The sequence below is a fragment of the Rousettus aegyptiacus genome, unplaced genomic scaffold, assembly GCF_014176215.1.
Source record: "Rousettus aegyptiacus isolate mRouAeg1 unplaced genomic scaffold, mRouAeg1.p scaffold_m13_p_2, whole genome shotgun sequence".
Lineage (NCBI taxonomy): Eukaryota > Metazoa > Chordata > Mammalia > Chiroptera > Pteropodidae > Rousettus > Rousettus aegyptiacus.
This window is the reverse complement of record NW_023416295.1, coordinates 29,168,685-29,195,649: the sequence shown is the minus strand read 5'-3', so window position 1 is coordinate 29,195,649 and position 26,965 is coordinate 29,168,685. Positions and strand designations below refer to the sequence as shown.

The following is a 26,965-nucleotide window of genomic DNA, read 5'->3' as shown; positions in this document are numbered from 1 at the left end:
TTGAATTGTTTACCTCGGTCTGAAAATTTGCTCGAGAGTCATTTGCTTACTGTTAGCTCTCAGGCTGATTTTAAAGACACTTGTATTCTTCAAAATAGTTTGAGGAAAAAAATAATTTTTAGTTAAGCTATATTGCAAGCCCTTTGTGAATATAAAGTATAAGGTTAAAAATCTTTCATTTGAACTAATTAAAGTATAAAACTTAAACTTTTGCAAAGTATAAGTAAGGAAAACTTTAAAAAAAAATCCAGCTTTGTTTCTTTCACATATCTGTATGGACGTAGCAAGGTTGTCAAAGTACCAACAGGTAGAGTTTCTTACAAACCTGCTTTAATAAACAAATAAGAGCGATTTGTTGTTAACTTAATGGCATTTGATTTTACCTCAAAGAATACGCAGACATTTGAAAAATAAGCTTTTTTCCAGAACCTAATAATACCAATTTTCTCAGCAATTACTCTTTTCTCAAATAGTAGAATAGTAAATTTTAGCCTCTGTCTAAATTATCATAATATCTGAATGGAGTCTAAGTAGTTCACAGAGTGTTACTGAATTTGTCTGTTTTCTGAAGAAAATTGATTCATTATTTTCAAATTATTTTCAGGATCCTTCAAACCAAAAATGTGGTGGAAGAAAGAAAACCGTGTCTTTCAGCAGCATGCCGTCAGAAAAGAAAATTAGCAGTGCGAGCGACTGCATCAGCTTCATGCAAGCTGGCTGTGAGCTGAAGAAAGTCCGGCCAAACTCTCGCATTTACAACCGTTTTTTTACTCTGGACACAGACCTCCAGGCCCTCCGCTGGGAACCTTCCAAGAAAGACCTTGATAAAGCTAAGCTTGATATTTCCGCCATAAAAGAGATCAGACTGGGGAAGAACACGGAAACATTTAGAAACAATGGCCTTGCTGACCAGATTTGTGAGGACTGTGCCTTTTCCATACTCCATGGGGAAAACTACGAGTCTTTAGACCTAGTTGCCAATTCAGCGGATGTTGCAAACATCTGGGTGTCCGGGTTACGGTACATGGTTTCTCGAAGTAAGCAACCCCTTGATTTTGAGGAGGGCAACCAGAACACACCAAGATTCATGTGGTTGAAAACAGTGTTTGAAGCGGCAGATGTTGATGGAAATGGAATTATGTTGGAAGACACTGCTGTAGAGTTAATAAAACAACTCAACCCTACCTTGAAGGAATCCAAGATCAGGTTAAAGTTTAAAGAAATCCAGAAGAGCAAAGAAAAGCTAACCACCCGTGTGACAGAAGAGGAATTTTGTGAAGCTTTTTGTGAACTTTGCACCAGGCCAGAAGTGTATTTCTTACTTGTACAGATATCTAAAAACAAAGAATATTTGGATGCTAATGATCTAATGCTATTTTTAGAAGCTGAGCAAGGAGTCACCCATATTACCGAAGATATGTGCTTAGACATTATTCGGAGATATGAACTTTCTGAAGAGGGACGTCAAAAGGGGTTTCTTGCAATTGATGGCTTTACCCAGTATTTGTTGTCACCAGAATGTGACATTTTTGACCCTGAGCAAAAAAAGGTTGCCCAAGATATGACCCAGCCATTATCTCACTACTATATCAATGCCTCTCACAACACCTATCTCATAGAAGACCAATACAGGGGGCCAGCTGATATTAATGGGTATGTTCGAGCTTTGAAAATGGGCTGTCGAAGCATTGAACTTGATGTAAGTGATGGTTCAGACAATGAACCAATCCTTTGTAATCGAAATAACATGACAACATACCTTTCTTTTCGAAGTGTCATAGAGGTGATAAATAAATTTGCCTTTGTGGCTTCTGAATACCCACTCGTTCTTTGCTTGGGGAATCACTGCTCTCTACCACAGCAGAAGGTAATGGTTCAACAGATGAAAAAGGTCTTTGGCAATAAACTCTATACTGAAGCACCTTTGCCATCAGAATCCTACCTCCCATCACCAGAAAAGTTAAAAAGAATGATTGTTGTGAAAGGGAAGAAATTGCCTTCTGATTCAGATGTTTTAGAAGGAGAAGTAACAGATGAAGATGAAGAAGCTGAAATGTCTCGAAGGATGTCAGTAGATTACAATGGAGAGCAGAAACAAATCTGGCTGTGTAGGGAGCTTTCTGATTTGGTATCTATTTGTAAATCTGTTCAATACAGGGATTTCGAACTGTCCATGAAGAGTCAAAACTACTGGGAAATTTGTTCATTTAGTGAAACAGAGGCCAGCCGAATTGCAAATGAATACCCAGAGGATTTTGTAAATTATAATAAGAAGTTCTTATCAAGAATCTATCCGAGTGCCATGAGGATTGATTCCAGTAACTTGAATCCACAGGACTTTTGGAATTGTGGTTGTCAGATTGTGGCAATGAATTTTCAGACTCCAGGTCCAATGATGGACCTTCACACAGGCTGGTTTCTTCAAAATGGAGGATGTGGTTATGTTCTAAGGCCGTCTATCATGCGGGATGAAGTTTCTTACTTCAGCGCAAATACAAAGGGCATTGTACCTGGGGTGTCTCCTCTAGCTCTTCATATCAAGATCATCAGTGGTCAGAATTTTCCAAAGCCCAAGGGAGCTTGTGCCAAAGGGGATGTCATAGATCCCTATGTTTGTATAGAGATACATGGAATACCAGCAGACTGTTCAGAGCAAAGAACTAAAACTGTACAACAAAACAGTGATAATCCTATTTTTGATGAAACTTTTGAGTTTCAAGTCAACCTGCCTGAGCTGGCCATGATCCGTTTTGTCGTTCTGGATGATGACTACATTGGGGATGAGTTTATAGGGCAATATACAATACCATTTGAGTGTTTGCAGCCTGGATATCGGCATGTTCCCCTGCGCTCTTTTGTGGGTGACGTCATGGAACACGTAACCCTTTTTGTCCACATTGCAATAACTAATCGAAGTGGAGGAGGAAAGGCACAGAAGCGCAGCCTTTCAGTGAGAATGGGGAAGAAGGTGCGAGAATATACCATGCTCAGGAATATTGGTCTTAAAACCATAGATGACATCTTTAAAATAGCAGTTCATCCCTTACGAGAAGCCATAGATATGAGAGAAAATATGCAGGTAGGAAAAATCCCATACTCTCTCCCCTATTCCCACTTCTTCTGACCCCACTTTTACCAGAAAACATTGTGTTTCAGTAATGATCTGATTCTTCAAATAATTATAAGAAAAGTAATATAAACCCATATACCACTAAACTAAGTTCAGTTTTGCCTGTGATAAAGCAGATACATTTTGTTTCTAATTAAAGATGCTCTTAAATTTGACATGAACTAAACCAGTTAATGGAGTATCAATGTAGCAAAATGCTGTATATCAATTAGATATTCCTAGTATTTAACCAAATTGGTATATGGGAATGTGTATATGAAACAATGTGAAAATAATGTAATATAAAATATTATGTGTGTGTGTAATATATAAAATATTATGTATACAAACAGATGCATAATAATTACAAGTATATATAAAGTATTTACAGATATGAACATGGAAGGGAATTTTAAGTCATATAAAACAATTATAATGCCTATTAGATTTTTCAGTTGTTTAAATGTACAACAATAATAACTTACTTCTCAAAACTAAACAAATAAAATTCAGCCTTTGAACTTGTTGAAAACTAGTCTCCTAGAAATGTGGTTTAATTGAAAGAACATAGATTCTAGATTAAACTCTGACCCTGTGTGATCTTAAGCAAATTATTTCAGGTCCCTGATCATCAGTTTTCTTCATGTAAGGTAAGAAAAATGGTAATACATCATAGGATTATTATGAGACTCAAACAAGAATATATATAAACTTCCCAGTAGAAACTACATGTGGAAATTCAACATCAATTTCCTTCTGTTTATTGTTTACAAGCAGAGATGGCTGCAAACTCCTTTCTTCAATACTATTTAATATACTTATTCTAGGCTCTTGTTACTGAGAAGTAATCAAACAACAAATACCAAATTTGTACAAAGTGCAGGGTGTTGGTTGGCAGAAGTGGCAGTGCCCTATGCTATGAGAGCAAAACAGGAGAGGAATATTTTTCAATGCACTTTATTTGCTCTTTGAGTTAACGCTTTTATAGTAACCCTCACCAAAAAAAATCTCTACTTTCAAGACAGAGAAAAAGCTTGTAGAGGAAGCTAATAAATAGCGAGTTGGGCTTTAAATCCAGAATTGCCAACTGCCAAAACCCATGATCATTCATGATTTTTAGTCACTTGATAGGGAACCTCAAACCCATCACTTGATGAAAACTTTAGTTTTACATTATTTCACAGAGAAATTCTAGGGTAGGCATAAAACAATTTTAAATAGCCAAAATGATAAATACTATGTTACATAAATCACATACGAATACTTAGATTGTAAGCATTTAACTTGAGGTGGGTTGCCTTAGCCACTATTTGAAAATAGGCTCCAAATAGTAACATCTTTTACCTGACTTTTTCTGACATAATTCTATAACTAATACAAATGCCTGTATTAGATTAGATATGCCAATTTTATACCTAACTTTATGTATTAGAAGTAGAGTTTATGTATTTCTATATAATTCTCGAAATATATTTTTTGTGTATATTATATATTTAAAATACATATTAAAAAGAGTTGGTTATAGATAAAATTTTTCCAGGTTAGTATTGATAATTTATACCTTCTCAACATAAAGTGTTTGGGTTAAGGATTATTTTCTAATCAGTAGAAAAATGAATACTATCATTGTCACTAAAGTGAGGCACATATTAGGTTAGGTACTGTTCACTGTTAATAAAATGTAAAATAATCATAATTCCTATTTCCAAGGAATTTTTTACAGCTTGTAACATCGACAAATGTTGCTCTCCATGAAATGCATATCTCTTAGGTGCATTTCTGATTGGATGACAAAGAAATGTCACTGATGGTTAGTCAGATGGCAGGGTGGCGCTGAGTAACACCAGCTTACTATCTTATGGGGAAAAGCTCAAAGGAGAAGTACTCCAATGTAAAACCCCTGGCATGTGTTTATGATCATCAAATAAGATATTTATGACCCCCAATGCTAATTTGTGTGAGTATTCCAGTGCTCTGCTTTGAAAAGGACTATTTTAGCCTTGGGTCATAATCTGTTTTGCTTTGTGGCATATTCGTGGCAGTTGCTAAAAATTAAGAAAGATGAATTATCATAGTGTGTTATTTTTGTGTGTATCGCATTTTTTTGTGGATTATAATCCAGTTCACTTCTAATTACATGTGTATTTAAGGATATGCTTTTAATGAATATACTTTTGTATAAACCTGGAAGTGCTGGGGTGATGTGTCATGTGGTCAGAAGTGTGATTCCATGTTTTCTTCCCCCCAGAATGCCATAGTGTCTATTAAGGAACTGTGTGGACTTCCTCCAATTGCCAGTCTGAAGCAGTGCCTGTTGACTCTGTCCTCTCGGCTCATCACCAGTGACAATACTCCCTCAGTCTCTCTTGTGATGAAAGACAACTTTCCTTATCTGGAGGCTCTGGGGGCAATTCCAGATGTGCAGAAAAAGATGCTGGCTGCTTATGATCTGGTAGGAAATTGTGATTTTATATTTTTTATCTGAGTGTGTGGGAAATCACATGGCAGGGGCTCTTTTGTGGAATTTTAATGAATAAAACAGAGTGATTGCCTTTCAAACGTGAATTGGGGATGGCAGGCAGAGCCAGCCCACTCAGCTTTCCCTAAGCCCCAGTGGAGACTTCTGAGGCAATGCTTAGAACCTAGGTCTCCGTAGATTACAAGTGGAAAATCTCTGCTTTAGCAAAGAATGAATTATTAAGTCCTCATCCTCTAAATGACTTTCACCTACAATATAACCATTTCATTGTATACCCATAGGAAGTAAACGTAAGCCTCAGTGCTGTCTTATGATGGTTGAGACACGCTATTTTTCAGCAATTTCTATTTCTAAGCTAATACCATTATCTACTTTTTCTGTATATATAGTGAATTGATGTAACACTTAAATTTAAGGATAACTATATTTTTACATTTTTGTATTCCATACAGTCTGCTGGAAAAATTTGTAACATGGATACCAGATAAAGGTTTAATATCCTTGAAATAGAAAGAGTACCTAAAAATTAATAAGAAAAAAATGAGGAAAAAAATCTTACATTAGTCAGAATTAAATTTGGCTTCATGAAACTAAAAATGCAAACCAATCATGGCTTAAAAGTACAAAGTTTTATTCTCTCACATAAAAATCTTGAGACCAGCTACCCAGGGTGGCACTTTTGCAAATTTCTTAGGACCCTAGGCTCCCTCTAGCTTTCTGCTTGACTATCCCTAGACAATATCCCTCATGGACCAAAATGGCTGCTGAAGTTCCAATTATAGCATCTGTATTCTAACCAACAGGAATGATGAAGAGGAAAAAGAGGACACATCTTCTCTCCCTTTAAGGATATTTCTCTGAAATAGTGTAGACCACTTTTGCTTGTATTTCATCAGCCTAAAGTGACACATAGACACACTTAGATGCAAAGGAGGTTGGAAAATGTCTTCATTTCTAAATGTTTAGCTGTAAGTCACCTCTTCTGTTACTAAGAAAGGGGGAGGAATGGATATTTGGGGATAACAAATAGTTTTTGTTTCAAGGTGAACAAGCAATTCCTGTGTCTCCTTCCCCTAATAAAATAATAGAAATGTAAAAACATATTTAACCTTAAAATAGGTTTTTAATTAAAGATATTAAAGAAATGCAGAGAGATACTTCCCATCTTCATCAAATTGGCATTATTTTCCTTTTTATAAACAGTACCTCTGCTAAAGAATTTAAGAAAATGAATACACCCATCCATCTACCTCTAGTGGGAAAATAAATTGTCGTAATTTGGAGGGAGAAAATTTGGCAATGTAATTTAAAACATTTATTTCATTTGATCTATATACTTCTTTTCCTGGATTTATTCAAGCCAATAGATATGTATATAAAAAATTATATTTAATAATGTCAGCATAGAGGGAATAATTAAATAAAATATAGTAAACTATATTATAAACTTCTTTGAAATCATTAAAATCACGTGTTAAAAAATATACAATGTTGTGGAGAACTCATACTATGTTTTATGAAAGAGTCTGATTCCAAAAATATATAAGATTTAAATTGTAATTATATGTATACACATCTAAAATTTCAGCAGGATATTAACAATAATTATTTTTAAATAAAAGGAGTGAACTTTATTTTTTATGTATGCTTTTCTATATTTTTTCTGTATTTCCCAAGCTCTTTACAATGAAACCAACTAATTTTCATAGTTGAATAAAAATAAATGTTAAGGAAGAAAAGAATACAATTTTATCATTAAAAAAACAACTAGAGAAAAGACATTTGCAATAAACATCCTACAATTGAAAAAGGAAAAAACCCCACAGAGTGTATTCTGCTTATAAATGATTATACCTCTTATAAACTGTACTTCATGGTTGCCAGGGGAAAAGTTTGCTTATTACCTGTATCTCATTTTTCGTGAAATCAATTTTTCATCACAAAAGTAGGGACTGAAAGCTATTCAGTGAATAGGTATAATTGCCAACTAAGAGGTGAAATTAGGGTACTAGTTGCCATAGAGACAGACAGTAGAAATCACTTATTCCTCCAATTCCTTTTTAAGCAAAGAAAGAAAAATTATTCACTAAGGGGGAAGGCTAGTCCCCTGGAGCTGAGCCTATAATAAGCAGAAAAGCACCTGGACGGTGGTTGGCTGTTTCCCATTTCACATCCCCAAGTGTCCAATGGTGTTTTGTTTTTCGGTTTTATCTGCTGGAGCCAAACATGAACATTAGCCTTTTCTCATTTGTATTTTGAAAATGAAATTTGTAATTGCAGACATAGCATGGTTTTCCAAAGCTTAAAGTAAAAGGCTATAGTCGAGAGCAGAAATCCTTGTAGTGATGTCCTCACTTATAGTTCCCTATGGAAATGATTTTTCATCTCGGTAGGGAATTGAGTGCAAAAATCCTTGTACCAAATGATAACTTTGGCAGACTGTGGATGATCAAACATACTATTGGCATCTCTGTTGATTATTTCTCTTAGGGGGTGCATTTGGCAGGTACAGATACATGTCATGATGATCTTGGCCTTGAACATAAAAATGCTGTTTTTACTTTCTAAGATTTGCATTGTATTGATTGGCATTTTTTTTTTTGATTGGCATATTTAGTACTCTTGGTGTATTAGTGTTAGTATTCATTTTAAAGATGTCTCCTAAGATACCGTATAGATCCCAGGTGATCATTTATAAATATAAATCAATTATGTCACTTTCCTGCTTAAAATCCTCCAGTGGCTTCCTCTTAAAATAAAATTGAAACTACTTACTGTGGCCTGTGGGGCCATCTGTGATCTGGCCTTGCCTACCTATCTCACCTGCCTCTCCCAGGCTCACCCTCATACTCTCTCTTTGGCTCACTTCCCGGAGTCAAATGGTCTTTCTTTCTTTAATCAGACCATGGTTGTTCCCATTTCCAGGTCATTTTACTTGCGATTCCCTCTGCCTAGAATATTCTCTTGCACGGACAGTTGCTTCTTATCTCAATTATTAGCTCAAATGTCATATCCTCAGCGATGCCTTCTCTAACCACTGATCCCCACCTATCGCTTTATCATATAACCCTGTTTGCCTTCCATTATTCTACTTAGCAGTATTGAAAAATATTTTTCTTGAATTTTTAATTTCTATCCTTCTTTAGCTCTCAACTTGAGTGTATAATTCTATGATGACAGATACCTTGTATGTCTTGGTTACTACTTTTATTTCTAGCACCTAAAACAGTACTGGCACGTAGTCTATTATCAATTAATGTTAGTTGAATAAAAAGTAAACAATAGCATCTACTGTTGGTGAATATATTGCTATAATTGAAAGTGTTTTATGGTAAATCTTTAAATCCCCTCTGTTTTACCTCTATGATACCATCCTAGCTAAATTATTTCATCTTATTCACACTGTTAAAAACCTATAGATAAAGACAAAACTATAAAGACAGTATAAATATCAGTAGTTGCCAGAGGCTGGGAGAGGTAGAGTGAGAGAGGAAGGGATAAATAAATGGAGCACAGAAGGTTTTTAGGCCAGCGAAACTATTCTATATGATTTTGTAGTATTGGTACATTTCATTATGCATTTGTAAAAACCCGTAGGTTGTGCAACACAAAGAGTGGACCTAATGTAACCTATAGACTTTAGCTAAGAATAATGTATCAATATTTGCTTATGAATTGTAGTAAATGTGTCATACGAATGCGAGACGATAATAGTAGGGAAAACGAGGTGGGGTGGGGTGAGAGGGTATATGTAAACTGTTCTTTCTGCTCAATTTTTATGTAAACCTAAAACTTTTGATAAAAATAAAGTTTAAGAAATCCCTATACACTAGTAATAAAAACTTATTTGGATGACTAAGGCAGAAGACAAATCCAGTGTTTATTGCCTGGTGGTGGTGGTGATAGGGTAGGGGGCAGATATTCCAAAATAAACAGCTTGTGTGTTCGGCTTAGACTCAAGTTGCTTAAATGTTTGGATTTCCCCCAAATGGTAATGAACTGTATAGATGCTATCCAAAAGGAAAAGTTGTAACCACTAAAAAAATTACAGAATATAATTAGAATTTTAAAAAACCCTGAAATCAACAGATGCATATTAAAAGAAATGCATCAGGAAACCAGGTAACCTACATTTATTGAAAGTCAACCTCAGTGCATCAAACTATATAACTTATTAAGAAGAAATAAATGAAAATATTCTAAAAATCATGGACCCTGAGTTCATCTGCATGGATTTATTTTTTCTTCTAAATTTAGCTCTTCCCTAATGACTTGAGTTGGCCCTATTCCTTACCAAACTTCTGGCTAATTTAAGATTTAGAAATATTTCCTCTTGACAGTTTTAAAAGTAATTCAGTGTTAAAAGTCATTTAAATATTAATATTGCAATTATAATTCTATTGTAGCATCTATGCTGACATCAAGTAATCAAAAACCAAATCTATCCATAGTAGTAGGCTTATTTACATGGCATAATTCAGAAGATACCTCCCTACCCCCATTCTATATCTTATTTTCTCTCTGCTCACTTCAGATTTAAAAGTTACAATCAATTCTTTCAGATTAAGACTTTTTATCTCTTAAAATGCAAAAATGTCTCCATGAGTAATAATACATTGGGTTATCAGTAATTTGTACTTTTGAATAATTTAACAGCTTCTGTCCTACAAGTAGTTTTTTACTTAGGAAAAGGAAGAGATCCTAACCTGGATCCTAGAGGGACCTAGAAGAGGTTCTACTTGGGTAAGGTGAGGGATTGATTGTTCCAATAATTGCACTTTTTCTTTAGAGCAGCCCTATCTACAATCTCCCATAACACACTGAATAGGGGTGCAGCTATGTAAATGCCTACCTGATATTTAGGGCAACAGAAGCAGAGGTGACTTTCCTGATATAAAACACATGTCCAGAGGTGGGAAATGACAGCTTCTCTAAAGCACGAAAGCAAACTGGGAACATTATTACTCAATAACTCAAACAAGTAGAACAGGTGGAATTGATGCCTCCTTGCCAGGCTGAAGACACATAAAGGAGAGCTATTGACTACTGCGGACTGCTTGCCACTGTGCCGTTTTGGTGGTTCTGTGGTCATCAGGACAGTTTTTCAGAACCGTCCCAAGAACTTAATTTAAAACCAGAATGTCATAAATAAGTGACTTGTCACTTTATTGCACCACGATTTTTTTTTTTTTTTTTGGTTCAGGTCTCTGAAAGAGCAAGTGTCACTTGCCCACTCTTGATTTTCACTTTCCCTAAGAAAATATTCCACCTGAAGTAATTTACATATAATCGTAGAGTCGCTGTTAAGACTTTGAAGGTTGTTAATGTAGTATAATTATGTTTTGAAAGTAAAGGTAATTTTTTATGATGTGAGGTAGGTTTTTTTTGTTGCTGTTTAGGATTAATCTTATTCTTGGGGAAGTTAAAAATAAAAATTGGTTACTTAAAGAGTTGCCTAGTGTGAGAGCCAGGAATGGAGATATTAATTCTAAAAACATTTATTGAGCCCCTCCCATGTGGAAGCCACCGTGTTAAATGCAGTGGTAGGTAGCATGCCCTGTGTTCCAACCGCTTACAGGCAGGACAGGTGTCCTTGTAAAGTCTGTTCCAGGCCTATGAGTCTATGATTGGTGACCTGCTTATGTAACTCATTATTTAACATGAGATTGTAATGATGGGTGATAACATTGGAAAATACTTTGCAGTTTCAGTAAGACACTTTTAATAGATTTCTTTGCATAGCTGTGACTTTTTTCTTTCTACAATAGTGTTTTTATGCCTGTAGATTGAAAATATTCAATTTACAATTTTAAAAATAATATTTAAAAATTCATCTCTAGCCCCAGCTCTACAATTTTTATTTATTATTTATTATTTTTTTGAACTTTATTTTATTAGTTTCAAGTATATAGTACATTGGTTAGACATTTATATAGTGTATAAAATGATCCCTCTATTTGTTCTTTAGCCCTACAATTTTACTGTAGTCACATTTCTACATTTGATTATATAGGACATCACTTAAGTGTCTCAAAAAACGAACAACGGGTCAAAAACTGGGGCAACCTTTTTCTTTCCTTGGCACTCATTCACTCTTTTCTGTCCACAGCAAAAGATACCACCATGCCAATGGTCTTCAAATTATTTTCAAATGCTGACTCTCTCTATATTAACTACAATAAAGCCTTTTAATTTACAATTCAATATCAATGAGATCTATTGCTTCTTTCCTTGGGGCATTACTTTTATGTATCTATTTCCTTACATTGACTTAGCCGAGGTTCTAACTAGGATTCCTTCTCCTTCTACTTGAATTTTTCAACAGGCTAATATCCTCCATCTCGTCTCTACCTTTCCCTAAAGCAACAATTGCAGTAATCATCTTTAAATCATAGTTTTGATTTTTAACTTGCCTTGCAGAGCCTTCACCTATCAGTGCTGCCTGTTTTGCCAATTGTGTTTCTCATTATCTTCTGTTTGAACCCTCTCCTTCAGTCAAGCTGATGTATTTGCCACACCCTTTTCATTCTCCATCTTTTTTATTTCCATCCTGCACCACCTAGAATGCCTTCCTAGACTTAATTTCTTTCCATCAACATCCAGCCCTTTGTCCCAACCTTTAGCGAAACAACTTATTAAGAAAAGCTTCATTCATTGACTTTATTCATGACATTCAATACGTACCATATATAAAGAAGTTTGTGGATTCTGTGCAATGCAGAGATGAATAAACAGAGACAGGTATCATCACAAGTAGCCGTATGTAAACGCGTGCTAGCTCTTCGACTTAAGAAAAATATAAGTAAAAATGAGATGAGAACATGTGTATTTACCACTTGTAAAACAAAAAGTCTCTTTTGATGTTATTTTGTGTATATCTTTAAGCTTTTGATTAGTCAGTTCAACAAACACATTTTGGATATCTGTTACCATTTAGGGTGCTGAGGGAAAGAAATGGTATGAAGCAAAATTTCTATTCTTTAAGAGAGTGAATGGGATGATGTTTTATGTCCTGAGCTTGATAGGGTCTAAGGACCTTGAGTCTTATGATGGACTTTTCACAGTGATTTTCAATGCATGTCCTACCTGCCCCCCACTCCTACCCTGATAGTAGAATTGTAGTTGCAAATAATTTTGAATGAAAAATATCATCTAACTTTTATATAACTTTTTCTTTAGATGGCTGAATTTTTACTGATATAATGTTTTACCTACTTTTCATGCATAGTCAGGAAGTATTTGCCTAACATATTTGGTCCTTTTAAGTGTTTCGAATTAATGTGAAAACTTTTGGGTTGTTAGTGTTTTGAATAAAGCATTCAGAGGTGGAATAGTTCCAGGGGACTTCACCTATAAAAAATAAACCCAAAGCATTTTCTAAAGGTGACCTCCGTGCTGACTTATTTAACATTAACATAAAAGTTAAAACCTTACTATGGTAAGAGCAACCGAATTTCTGAAGATTAAAAAGAAATCAAAACATTCTAGAGTGAGTCAAGGGTTATTTAATCTTTTACTAAGTCATTTGGGGTGTGATTTGGAGAGCAGTTGATAGTGTTAGCATGACTGGGAATTTAGCAAAAAGAGCTAATTGCTATCTTTAATCATACTTGCAGTGAAATCAATATATTGGCAGGTATCCCAATTAAGACAAACATATTGAGTTGGATTAAATACTTACTTTTCTGTCAGTGTTATTACCAAGATGTATTGAGCCTCAGGATGGAAAAAAGTTGTGGGTATATCTACAGTCCCAGTACAGTTTTGCTTTTTGAAAGCAATTGAAATTGAATAAGTCAAAGATACTTCCCTTCCATCTCTCGCTCTCATTGTGAAGTTTGGGTGGAACTTTATATGAGTTTGCATTCCAAAAAGTATGTTGGCTTGTGTAGTAATGAAACCCCCAAAAAGAACAGCCTGTTGGCACATGCCTATCCAGAGTCAGTTTTTTAAATACAAGTTGTTGTCTATGGCCATGCCACCCTGAACGTGCCCGATCTCATCTGATCTCAGAAACTAAGCAGGGTCGGGCCTGGTTAGTACTTGGACGGAAGACCACCTAAGAATACCAGGTACTATAGGCATAAAATACATACACGCATACATACATACATACATACATACATACATACATACATACATACATACAAGTTGTTGCAGTTTGTGCATCGAGACCCCCTTCATTTGTTGGTGTGGTAATGTCTTCCGATACATTTTCTGTATAAGGGGAGAACTATCAGTATCCTGAAGGCTGACAATATATCCATGTGGTATGAGGGTCCCAAAGACTCTGGATATCAGAGAAACATCACTAAGCAAGTGTTTCAGGCTGGCTTCCTTGTGGAATGTTGTACCCGTACCCTCAAAGTTCACTTTGTATTCCTGAATACTCAGATTCTTACAGTACTCTTAGTTAAAGGCAGTATGAGGTAGTCAAACTGGCCTGAAAATTCTGGAGAAGTTTCATGAAGATTAGTCATCTGGTAATTTTATGAATGAACTAAATTTTAAATAGCTGGATAAAAACAAACATTTACAATGGTTACTCACTATATAACCTACAACTGTTTGAGAAACAGAACAACTGGAGAAAAAAAAAGTAAAATGAAAGCAGCTCATATTGAAGCGGCTCCTGTCACTATCGTGTATGTGAAGACAAACGTCCTTTAGCCTGCCCTGTGCAAGTGCTCCTGTCCTGCACCATTATAAACGAGGCTTGGAAATGTGACTCAGAGGTAGTCCCAGGACAGAGAACACCTCATCACATACACCAAAGGCAGTGGACTTCCAATTGCTCACAAATGTTCTGACCTTATATGTGTTCCCATTTCACTGAAAATTAAGTCTTAATAGTACTGACTTTGCTTAAAAAACAAGAGATATCCGCCTATTAACATTGCTTTTATGTGACTTAAAATTTAAGAAATTAAAAATGAAAGAAAATTATCTTCATTCTGCTTAGCAAAATATATATGTAACGACAATCAGATTCTCAAATGTGCCAAGTTTAATAAAATTCATTTTATTTTAAACAATCTGGACAAACTAGCCGCAACAGAATGAAAAACTAAAACTCAGTGTTTTGATTAGAAGGAAGGTAAGAGATAGATTAATTATTTCACTTTTTTTTTAAGGGAGAAAACAAAATAGGTCTAGAGTCAATTGGTTTTTTATTGACTGGCATATTAAGTGATTGGCTTTCCCAAACTGATAACACTAAAAAGCAGCGGACACAAATAAGTTCATTTTTTTCTAGGTTTCATAGGGAAAAAATCTATGTTGGCTGATGCATTTTGAAAATTAGACTTGGAGGAAGAAGCAGTCATGGTAAAAAATGTATTTTCATGATGCTTTACTTGATGAATGAATTCTACTTTATTCAATATTTATCATCATCTTGCAATAATATCACTGTCACAGACCATCTTAATAGCTTAGGTCTGCTCCTCAAGAATGCCTGGGTTCTAGACTAAACTATTTTACTAACTACCTGTGTGGCTTCAGGCAAGTCAATTTGGGGCTGTTTTTTGATCTATAAAATGGAATTGTCCATGATAGATGGTCCTTGAGGTGACTTCTAAATACCAAATTCTGTGGTTCTAGGAGTTTAGATATAATTCAGAAGAAAATTGGAATCCATGCAAGGTTTATGAGTCATGATGTGATGGAAGCTCATCTTTTCAGTACCATTAAATAGTTATATTGACTCTGCAATAATCCAAGGCAATTAGTTAAATTTCCTATTGAGAAAAGCTGAAAAGACAGTTTTTTTTGCACAGGTTGAACAATTAATTGTCTGAGTAAAAATGTTATTGTCCCCTTCTGTGAGTTTTCATTTTAAATAAATGATTTTAATCTTAACTGACAACTTCTCATACTCCTGTTGAGGACATATCTAATGCATAAAGTAATGCCACCCTTTATCTGAGTAAGTCCTCTGTTCATTTAGGTACAAAGCTGTGGCAAGAAAATAAGAACTTCTGGCAGATATTCATGTGACAGAACCAAAGAAGCTTTTTGTATTACTACAACTGGCAAAGGCAAATGGAAGCTTAGGCTGAGACATCAGATATGTAAATCGGGCTATTGCCAGATTCTGTTGATTGAGTCCACCTAGTCTTGGCCAGCTAGGTGTCCTGACTACCCAGCTAAGGGGTTATCTGAGGACATGCTTCTCACCTTATCACCTTGGCTTTTACACTTTATATTTCATTTCCGTAAGGATCTGTAGAGACCTAGAAAGGAGATAAAATTCAAATCAATCATTTTCCTTCTTAACAATTTAGGTAAATTACTTAGGTGGGGAACAACTTGAAATTATTCATTTATTCATTTAAATGTGATTTGGAATTGTTGCTACATTTCAGTCATCTACTTTATTTGTCTTCTTTAAAAATACTAATAATTGAAACTTCACTGCAGAAAATAGAATAAAATTATTTTTCTATATACATTAAAGGTATTATCACAGAGAAGATCAAGTGCTCTTATAAGAAAAGTTCATATGAACAATAATTTTAAATTCTGAGAATATTAATGAAAGGTATTTTAGTGTTAAAGTTTCTGACTTTTATTACTAAAGGATTACAAGTTATTCTCTAAGAAATCTCAAAGGGATTCTCTTTTATGTGGAAAGTTAAATTACATTTGACTTTCTTTTTTATGAAGTTATCTGTTAGACATTGGAAAAAACAAACTTCTTAGACTATGAGTTTAACGAATATTTACTTGGGAGCTTTTGAAGAGAGCCAGAATCATAGCGTTTGTTGTATCTTTTGGTCCTGACTTTATTTTACCTCAAATAAGTAAGAAAGTTTTAAAATTTATTTTATTGTCTGATATTATATTTTTATGAGGCTCATTCTATTAAAAGCTTTACATTTATTTTTCAGTATTAATTGAAAGGGAATTAAGAAGCATGTAAGATTACAGAAAAATTGAGAAGCCTAGGGGGGAAAAAGACTAAAGGCAAAAAGAGAGATTAGAATTCAAAAATGACAATTATAGGTTTGAAAAGTGATCAATAAATGAAATAAATGCATACATGTATGGGGAATAAATGTATAGAAGAAATAAGTATCACAAAGTAAAATAGAAAATAGGTGATTATATAAATGAATAGATGAATCTGAGAATATAAAAGTGAATAAGATTAGGTCCCTACCCTACTCGAATTACAATTTACTGAGGAAATGAAGGGTAGGAGATAATATAGGTAAACGATTATTTGTTGTTTAAGATAAAACATTTTTTAAAATTGTGGGCAAAATAAAAAAAATAGAATGTCCTAGGAATTTGGACGTAAGAGAGGGAGGAAAGAGAAAATCAGGACACCAGGGGAGAAAGGGGCATTGATGTGAGCTTTGAAGCCTGGTAAGACTTGACTGGGAAGAAAGGAAGATGCAGGGGGAGCTGTAGAGATTGCAGATAAAAAAAAAGAAGAAGGGGTCATTCGAATGACCCTGAGGAAAGCAGGAAGAGGTGGGATCGAAAGTCTAGTTAGAAATGTTATCCTTGGCAAAAGAGGGCACTTCCTTCTCAGGTTGTTACAAACAGGCTATGGAGTTTTAGAAAGCAGGAACTGTGCTCTTTTTGTTCTCAACACTGAGAAGATAACTTAGTAAAATACTGCAGAGGAAACTATTTTTAAATCAGAGAATGGTATCATATATTCTCTAAGAATAAAACCAAGAGAAATGAATATAAGTTATCAGTTAAAACATTACTAAAGGAAATGATCAATCCTATTCCGTTTTTTGTGTGTGTGTGTTTTTTGGGTTTTTTTTTTTTTTTTTGCATTTTTCTTAAAGAAGATATGTTCGAATCTGGTTGAAATACACTGATTATGGGCATACCCTCGTTTTTTTTTTTTTTTTTCTGGTAGGCTAGGCCAGGTGACTTTGGGATGCTACATTTCAGGTTTAAAAGACTGTATGTACGTGAAGACACATAATCTCATGGCCAGGACAGACAAAATTAGAAGAGTGCTATTTTTTTTTTTTCATGAAAATAAATGGGATGCCAGGAAACTGAGATTTTAATTCTAGCTTGATCATTTATTAGTTCTGTTTTTTTTTGGGGGGGGGGGCAAGAATCTTAACTCCTATAAGCCTTAGTTTAATTTTTTAAAATAAAATTAGGGAAGTGGTCATGATGGTTAAGATTCTTTTAGCCTTAAAATTAAATAATTCTAAAACTGTGCAGTATATTACCTGTTTTGCTTATGGTAAAGTCACAGAATGTATCTTTCTTTGTGAATGTTTCCCTTGCTTGAATTTCGTGAAAACATTTTGTCTGCTACTTGACTAAATGGAACATCTGGTAACTTTTGAAAGCATTTTGAAAACTCAACTGATGTTGCATTTATGAATGCTAAGGTTGGGAAAGACTAAATCTCAAATGCCTTTACATCAAATCTTTCACTGCCTACAAATTTCACTCGGAAGATATAGTAACTCAAGCTATTGTTAACCATTTGATAAATTGTTATCATAAGCATTCCACTTCTTCTTGGGAGTTGAAAGAGTTAACTAATGCAGTTCAAAAGTTTGACTCAGTCGAGAACTTCTTGAGTGTCTAATTTTATGGTTTCGATAGTCAATTTAGGCATTCAAATAAGTCACTTTAGACTAATCACTGTGGGCAGAAAATATGAGTAATTTAATTTTGTTTGGTTGAATCGATTATTCTATTTTATTCATTTGAATAGACTTCTCCGTTAGACTGCGAGCTCCATGGAGATAAAGATGTGTCTGGTTTTGCTCATCACTGCGCCCTACTCCTTGTAGTTTCCGTAGTGCTTACACATGGTGGCTGCTTAATAGATATTGGTTAAATGAATGAATGATATGATTTTACTCCTATGGAGTTATTAGGCACTAACAATTTTTGATTTAATGTTCTTTTCCATTAAAAAATTTGTAATCATAAACCACTTTATATTTGGAAGTGATTGTACAAGACTATAATCCATTCAGCAGCATTTAATTATGAAAAATGTCTTGCTCAAGAAATTTTATGTCTACTTTGCATTCTGTCTTGAATTTTGAATTTTGAATTTTGAATTTTGAACCAGACAGATAAACATAGAATAGCCAGATGAAATGAGACAACGTTTATTGAGATTAGAAATTCAGGAAGTGTTAGTTTGCCTATTGGTTGCCTTTCTTTAGTCATTTTTTCGAAAGGGCCCCAAATCTCTTGTCTTTTTTATCATAACTTCTTTACCTACTATCATCTTCCCCCTTCTTCATATACAGACTTTTTTCCTTTGTCCATCTCTCCAACAGTTGTCTTATTTCCTCTATCTACTTCATTCAGTATATTAATTACCTCTTGGACATATTTGCTTTCTATCAAAATGTGGAGGGCAGGGACACCAATTTCATTGTTAGTATGTATAAGCTCTCTTGAGTTAACAGCTTTGAAATCTGACCCACTCCTTGTTCTTGTCAGTGGAGCTGGAGCCCTTCTAGAGGGAGTATCAGACCTCTGCCACCTTTGGACCACCCACATCCAAGCTACCAACTTCATAAATGTTTTTGGTTGTCTCATAGCTCATCTCTGGGTGGTTCCCTATTCTGATTCTCATTACTAATACCACTTGCCTTGTGTTGTGGTAACTTTGAGGAGAAAGGAGTGGAATAAGAGGTGTTCATAAATATTATCTAGGCATGTATATGCATTTATTCAACAGTTATTTGTTTGACACCTATTTGCATGTTGCATAACTGGAACAATCATAGGTAGATGGCTCTAGCTGTGGTGTTAGAATGGGTGGGAGTTGGAACAGAGATTATTCTTTCCTTTCTCATCTCTTGTGGTTAAGGTCATGGTTCTCCATACTGGCAGTATCATGTGAGTCTCTCTGTATGTATGGTTTCTGACAATCACCTTTTTGTTTTGATGTTTGCTTTGTGACAGATGATTCAAGAGAGCCGGTTTCTCATAGAAATGGCTGACACAGTCCAGGAAAAGATTGTGCAGTGTCAGAAAGCAGGTAATCTTCCTCAACCCTACCCCGCCCACCCCACCCACCACCATTTTGTTTAGGAAGCATAATGATAATTCTTCGCACAGTTTTTAAAAACATTTTTAATCTGACTCTTAAAATTCAAGTATTTTATGCCATGGTTTAACTATTCTTTGAGTTACGCTTACGTGTTTGGTACAGAAGTCTAGGTGATAGCAGGTGGGGTGTATGTGTATATATGGGGGGTGGTGTCAGATGATTTCTAGAGAGGTGAGAGTTTCTAAATCTACTTTTGTAGTTTGTGAGCCTATCAGAATCTTTTACTACTGATATGGAAGCTATGGTTCTGCATTGTCTTTTAAGAACCATTTCATTTTTACAATTGGAGCTATCATCCTTTAGTCTTCTAGGCTTTTGCCTCATTTACTAGTCCTCATATTAGAATGATCTTTCTTAAGGATGAAATGGATCACATATCCATGAGGGCATATTTCTGTTTATGTTCACCTTCATCCACACCCCTGTACTTTTAACTCTCTTGGATCCATGTCTTCTTAATCCACACATACAATAATGATTTTGATGAAGACAATGACAATAATAACAATTGCTTGATATATATATATGATATATATTTATATATATATATATGATATAATAAACACATACACTATGTTACCTTGTCTTTATAACAACTCTGTCAAGGTAGTCATCATTATAACCAACCTATAGATGAGGCATCTGAAATTCTAAGAGATTGGGTGAATTACCTAAGATCCTATATTAAAACATGGTGGAGCTGACCTTTGAATCCAGACCAGATTTTAAAAATTGTGCTCTTCACTGACTGACCAGCAGGCTGAAATATTTCAGTTGTCAGGAATCACAAGAATAATAAAACCAAATGCTTACATAATACTCCTATGCACCAGGTACTACTTTGAAAGCTTTATGAATATTGATTCATTTACTCTTCATCACAATCCCTTGAGGTAAACACTCTTGTTATTACCATTTTACCAATAAAAAAAACTGAACTGTGGAGAGTTGCAGAGACTTTTTCATGCTCACGGACCTGTTAAGTGGTAGAGCCAGTGTAAGTCCAGGTGCCATAATCGTGCTCTTACCCTGTGCTATATTTGTGGTGTTGGCACCGGGAAAGTTAATTTGGTTTAGACTGCATTAATAAAAGCAGAATAGCTAGAACAAGGAGAGTGGTGGTAAATCCTCACGTCATGTGGGCTGCTTCAAGTCTTCTTTGAGTAGATGTTTCAGGATGCAGGTATCTACAAGCTTGACTCTGGTAAGCTATAAAACAAGAGACATTATTACTAAGCTGAAACATGTTGGACTGTTCAATCTGGAGAAGACTCCAGTGTACTTTATCTAATATCTTTCTTCAAATATTTAAAGGGCCGAACTGCAGAGAAGAGATTAGACCTTGTTGGTCTGGGTCTAGCTAGAACCAAGGAATGAATAGAAGTGCCAGGGAAAGAAACTTTAGCTTGATACCAGTCATAACTTTCCAAAGATGGAATGAGCCATCCAGAAGAAAGAGTGATTCCCATCCCTGATGTGCTAAGACAAAAACTGAGGAAGCAGATCATGGTGATGTTTTTTTATGTTATTCTAGCTTGAGAGAATGGTCGAGCTAAAAATAACGTTAAGACCATTCCAAAATCTGAAACAGTTGGGTGTTTCCAAGTTCTATTTTTAAAAAGTCTTTTTTTATTTTTACTCAATACTTACTAATTACCGTTGTTATCTATGTGGGCTCCAGAGCCTATTATTAAGCCATATGGATGGTTCACAGGAAAAGAGTAAGATATGTGCATTCATCCTATATGATTGCCATTTACACATTACACCATTTCATGTAAAAAACAAGCAGAGAACAAGCAAGATAGATATAACCTGTTGGAAGAATCTGCTTCTTACCTTCTCCTGTCTTTGTCTCTGTCTCCTGGCTGTTTAAAATATAATTTGGTCTAATGTATAGATTATTGTTATTTTTCCCCTAAAGATAACTATTTGGTGGGGATGAACAGAAGGGGAAGGATAATACACTTCAGGGATTTAGAAATTATAAGAAGACAGGAATGGGAAATTATATTTTTACTGATAACATTTTCATAAAAATGTCTGTTTTTCTTTAGTTTATACTGAGAATTGTTCTCTTTTCAAAGGGATGGAGTTCCATGAGGAACTTCATAATTTGGGAGCAAAAGAAGGCTTGAAAGGAAGAAAACTCAATAAGGCAACTGAGAGCTTTGCTTGGAATATTACAGTATTGAAGGTAAGTGAAATTCTCATGTGCCCCTTTCGCCTTTATTTTTCCACTCATCTCTCCAGCATATAGCGAAGCATCAATGATTAAATATGGTGATTTGAATTTTTAAGTAATATATGGCCTACTCACCAGATTGATGCTCTAAGTAATGGGGAAATGCCTACTGGGGAAGCTGACACACTTTTTGCTATAACAGGACAATGATGTTTGTGATGGAGACAGAGGACAGTACACTTAATTTCCTATCCATTGCTTGGTGTTTGTGCATGTGTTTTTTCTCACATGAACACTTCTGTTCAAGTCAATATGGCTGTTCTTGTTTGTGGAAAGAATAAGGTCAAGTGTTATGGGAGAAAAATCTAATGCAAGTAATCTGAGAGAGCCTTAAACTACAGAATATCCAGATCCATGTAGAATTATTTTATTTTAATAAAAGTCGCTATAAATACATTTATTTTTACAAATAGCTTTGGAAGTTAATTTTTTGAGATTATGATTTGCTCTGCCGAAAATTATTAATTTTAGGATTTTAGGTAATATACCACTTTTCATATTTTTATACATGAAAGAGAAACAATTTAGGCAGTTGGAGCAATTTGTTCTTCACAGTGTGATGGGAGAAAAACAGCTACAAACAAAATTAATAATCACTGACATTTAAAGAACACATACTCCTTGCCAGGTGCTGTTTTATAAAGTTTATCCCAATCGACATTTTAATACTCACGACAACCCAATACTGTTACTCTCATTTTACAGGTGAGAAAACTGAGGCATCGAAAACTTATGTATATTACCCAAGGTCACCCAGCTCGTAAACGGTGGAGCTGGAGTTTGAACCCTGGTGGTCTGCTCCAGAGCCTATGTCTTTAATCTGCTCTGCAGAGAAATGCTGCACGTTTATTGGAAGTGCTAGGTGAACTGTAAGACATATCACAAATATTAATAAAAATTCAATACACAGATATTTGTTAAGCCCTACTATGTCCTGAACTCTGTACTAGGCATTGGAGATTCATTGGGGACCCACAAAAGAGATACAGACCCTGACCTCATGAGTTAACAGTCTGGGTCCAGGGAGCGGGGTTGGGAAAGATAGGCATCATTGGCTTAAGGTGCAGGGTAGAGCTATTGCATTAATATAAAGAGGAGCTTATTATAATACTAGAGTACAACGTGGCAGTGCGAACCCTAATACGAATGCTTGCTGTTCAGGAGATATTTGCATGGGCTTGTTAATGTGCTAATCACCGAGAAAGGTGCTAGGATACTAATATCAAAAGAGTAATATCTGGGCCTCCAAGGCTAGTCTACAAAGGGAGACAGACATATAACTAATAAAGGCCATTGAATATTCAGCACTTAATATGTGACAAGTAATCATGGTTAAGTAGTTTACATACATTTTCCCATTTCTCTTTGCAACAATTTTGTGATCTTGCAACAACTTACATTGACCCTGATATGACTCTCCATCTCACAGATGAGGAAATTGAGGCCTAGAAAGATTTAAATGTCTTGCCTTCAGCTAGCAAATGGCAGAGCTGAGATTTTAACTGATGCCTCTGCTTCTGACCATTACCCTGTCCTGCTCCTGTAAAACTCAATCCACATGACAGAGTCCAGGCAGCCTAGAGCAGGGGGGAGGATGCAGGCTCTGTGGCTCTGTGTGCAGAATGCCTGATAGCTGTGAGGCTTCAGCCAAGTTCTGTAATCTCTCTGAGGGCGATAATAATATCCACGCCTAGGGTTTAGTGAGAATTAAATGAGATAATGCATACAAAAGATCTAAGTCACTATTGGGTGGGCTCGTTAACCAGGATGCCCTTTTCCATATCCTGAACAAACAACCTCTTTGAAATTTGAAAGTTTAGATGAGAGACAAAAAGACTGGACTCTGCTGGAGACTCTGAATTCCAGTGGCGCCTCTGAAAAAATCCTGCTGTCTTCGACTCTTCCTTTATTTCTTGTATCTTGGATTTGAAGGTCTTCATTCTTGCTTTGTTCTCTGGCTTTCCAATTGATTTGTAGAGCTCCTTAAAGTCTTCTAATAAATATCCCTCTCTTAAGTTTACTAGGGTCAGTTTACATTGGTCATAGCTGGTTGAGTTAGTAATAACCACGCTGGTAACACAGAATCACCCAATTAGTAAAACATGGCAGGGATCACCTATAAAATTCTGCATTGCCTACTGAAAAGGTTTCCTTATACACTAATTTATACAAGTGCACCTTACTATCTAGGAGGACTAGAGGTTAAACCAATATTGGTTGAATATGTGGGCTTATGTCACTAAAAATATTTAATTTCAATGTAATTTCTAACAAGTAAGAGAGGAGTTGGAAAAAATGAGAAACGTGCCTTCTGGTAAATGGTGGGTTGCCAGCATAAAGTAGTTAGCAGAAAGGGACATTGGCTTTAAAGTAAATTGAGCTGAGACTGAAAAATCAATTTTTTATGTTTTCTGCAATTCAGTATTGCATCGATATGATATTAACGAATGATAGGGAAGCTTGAGAAAACTTTTTAGAGATGAAAATGAATAACTCTACAATATAATGAATATGAATTATAATTAAAGTATCTAGATTTTGCAAGCTAGAGATCAGGACTTAGAATCTAGCAAAGAGGTTACAATCAATATGGTCCTAGAAGCTCCCATACATGCTCCCATACATATATTTTTAATTCATATTTTAGCACCGTATATAAGTCCAGAGTAGAGACTTTTAGCAGATCTTTTACGTTTCCCCACACTTTTGCCATATGCCAATATCCAACTATACTGTTCCTTTTCTTCTCTTTTTCTTTATCTTTCACTATCGAACACAAAATTGAACTCCTTAAATTAGCCACCATGTTCATTTGGGATGCTATAATGATCCATGTCCCATGACTCTGTCTTCAGGATTTTTTCCAGATAATCATAAGACCAAATAACCATCTCACCCCACCCTCACATATTGACAGTTCCTTTCATCTGTCTTTCTCCATGATGTTCTTCCCAAATGACTTTTGATTATTAACAACATTAAAATCTTGCAGTGAGAATTTTTTTCTGTTATTTAATTCTTCCCCCAAAAGATACAACTTCACATGCACAGCTCACCTTATTATAGTCAGTTGTCATTAATTTTTGAAGTATTTCACTTATGAGAATTCTAAGATCTTCTCTTGGAAGAGAGATATAAACTTAAACTGTATCACTGATAAAACACTATGCTATGAAGTGGAATTCATTTAAAGTCTTAGACTCCACTCAGAATGATCTAACTCTTTAAGTCCAAAAAGAACTTCATTGTAGGGTTGGCACACCTATAAAACTGAAATTCAAAAGGACAAAAGAGTAATGTTTTGGCAAGTTTTCCCAATATATATATTTCTAACTTAGCCTGTTGACTATTTTAAGGAACTAAATCCCATTATCTTTTATTTTTAAACGTTTGACAAAAAAAATCAATTTTAGCAGTCTGGAAGTGTCAAGCAGAGGTGTATAAAAATAATAGTGAAGAGAATTTATAATTTAATATGTTTTAGTGTGTGCCATAAAAAAACTGTCTTTTTTTTTTTATAGATTTATGTCCAGTAGATATGACTAATCTTTTTTCCCCCTAACTTTTTTTTTTTTTAATCATTGCTTAAGCCTTTGCTCCTTCTGCTTTTATCTTGACAACATTTTCATTTTCTTTGGGAAGCACAGAGGCAGCCACGGTGACCGTGCCCCTGGGGGCTGCTCTGGGGTCATATAAAGAAGGAACATGTCCAGTGTTCTCCACGTTGTCCATTGAGAACTCCAGCAGTGTTTCTGGCAGCTGCTGTTGGCTCTCGTTGCAGTAGAAGTGGGAGAAAGGTTAGGTTCCCTCCCGAGCCAACTCATTCAGAAAAGAACAGCTCTTTATGAAGTCTAGAAAAAGAACCCCTATGACAACAATGCATTAATAATACACTGTTCTTCATATTGACATTACTATCAATTATTAAGAAACGTAAAGCAAAGTGGTCAAGAGCACAGACTCTGGAGCCAGATACTTTCTAGCTCTGTGGACTGGGGAAAATTTCCTTTTGTCTCTATGTTTCTGAATCGATTGGGATATGATAGGTTGTGCTGTGAAAAAAAAAAAAAAAAAAAAAAAAAGGAAAATCTCAATGCCTTAAAACAATAGCCTATTTCTCATTCTCTCTGTATGTCTATCATGGGTCAGCAAGTGTTACTTAGGAACTCAGGCTAATTGGGGCTCTATCTCAACAAACACTTCTATAGTCCCAGAGGTAGAAAAGCACAATTGGTTTTAAATATTTCTGCCAAGTAGTGTCACATGTCCATTCCATTCACATTTGACTGACCAAATGGTCAAATCTGACTTCAAGTGTATACTTCCTCAAGAAAGGAGAGCAGATATTGGTGAATATCTGATATTGTTGAGTCTACCAGCAACAGATTCCTCAACTATGTTTGCTTATAGGGTTATAGTAATGCTAAATGAATTAATAAATGAGCGACTAAAGGAGTTTTAAAGCAGTGTCTGGCATATAAAAGGTGCCATGTAAATGTGTGTTATTTTTCATATTATTCAGGAACATTCAGTGCTTACGATGAGCAGTTAGGTGATTTTCCTAAGTAATTTTAAGGGTAACCCTATAAAGTTGCTATTATGACAACCATTTTACAGTTAGGAGAATTGAGGCTTGAGAGGTTAAGTAACTTTCCCATTGACACATAGGTAATGAGTGTTGGAGCAAGGATGTAAGTCAAAAGCCCATGCTGCCAGCATTGTCAGAATATTTAAAGCACCATAATAATGATAGCTTACATTAACTGAATGCTTTCTATGTATCAGGTATTGCACTAAGTGCTTTATATTTATTATCTCACTTAATCCAAAAGAGTAAGTGTTCTGTCCAGCTGACACGAGCCTTTCGATCACTTGGCGTGTATTCTTATAGTGAAGAAAGGTACATTCAGGGAGTATAGCTTGAGACCACCAGCTCTTGTTCATTAAGCGACTCTGTTCTTAACTCGGCTTCCCAAGTGTATGTTTCTTTTTTGCTATTTGCTTGTTTGTTTGTTTTCCAAATGTACTTTTCTAGTGGAGATAGAATGGGTTGACTAAGTG

At 35.3% G+C, this 26,965-nt stretch overlaps 1 protein-coding gene and 1 pseudogene across 1 annotated transcript in view; both read left to right on the top strand.

Moving 5' to 3' along the window:
* PLCL1 (phospholipase C like 1 (inactive)) overlaps window positions 1-26,965 on the top strand; it is a 280,128-nt gene that overhangs the window by 219,100 nt on the left and 34,063 nt on the right. Inside the window, exons 2-5 of the mRNA XM_016131034.2 lie at window positions 605-3,079; window positions 5,358-5,561; window positions 19,512-19,587; window positions 21,747-21,856. Of these exons, the coding sequence (XP_015986520.1) occupies window positions 605-3,079; window positions 5,358-5,561; window positions 19,512-19,587; window positions 21,747-21,856 (2,865 nt within the window). The remainder of the gene's footprint in view (window positions 1-604; window positions 3,080-5,357; window positions 5,562-19,511; window positions 19,588-21,746; window positions 21,857-26,965) is intronic.
* Window positions 13,554-13,672, top strand: LOC118614292 (annotated as a pseudogene).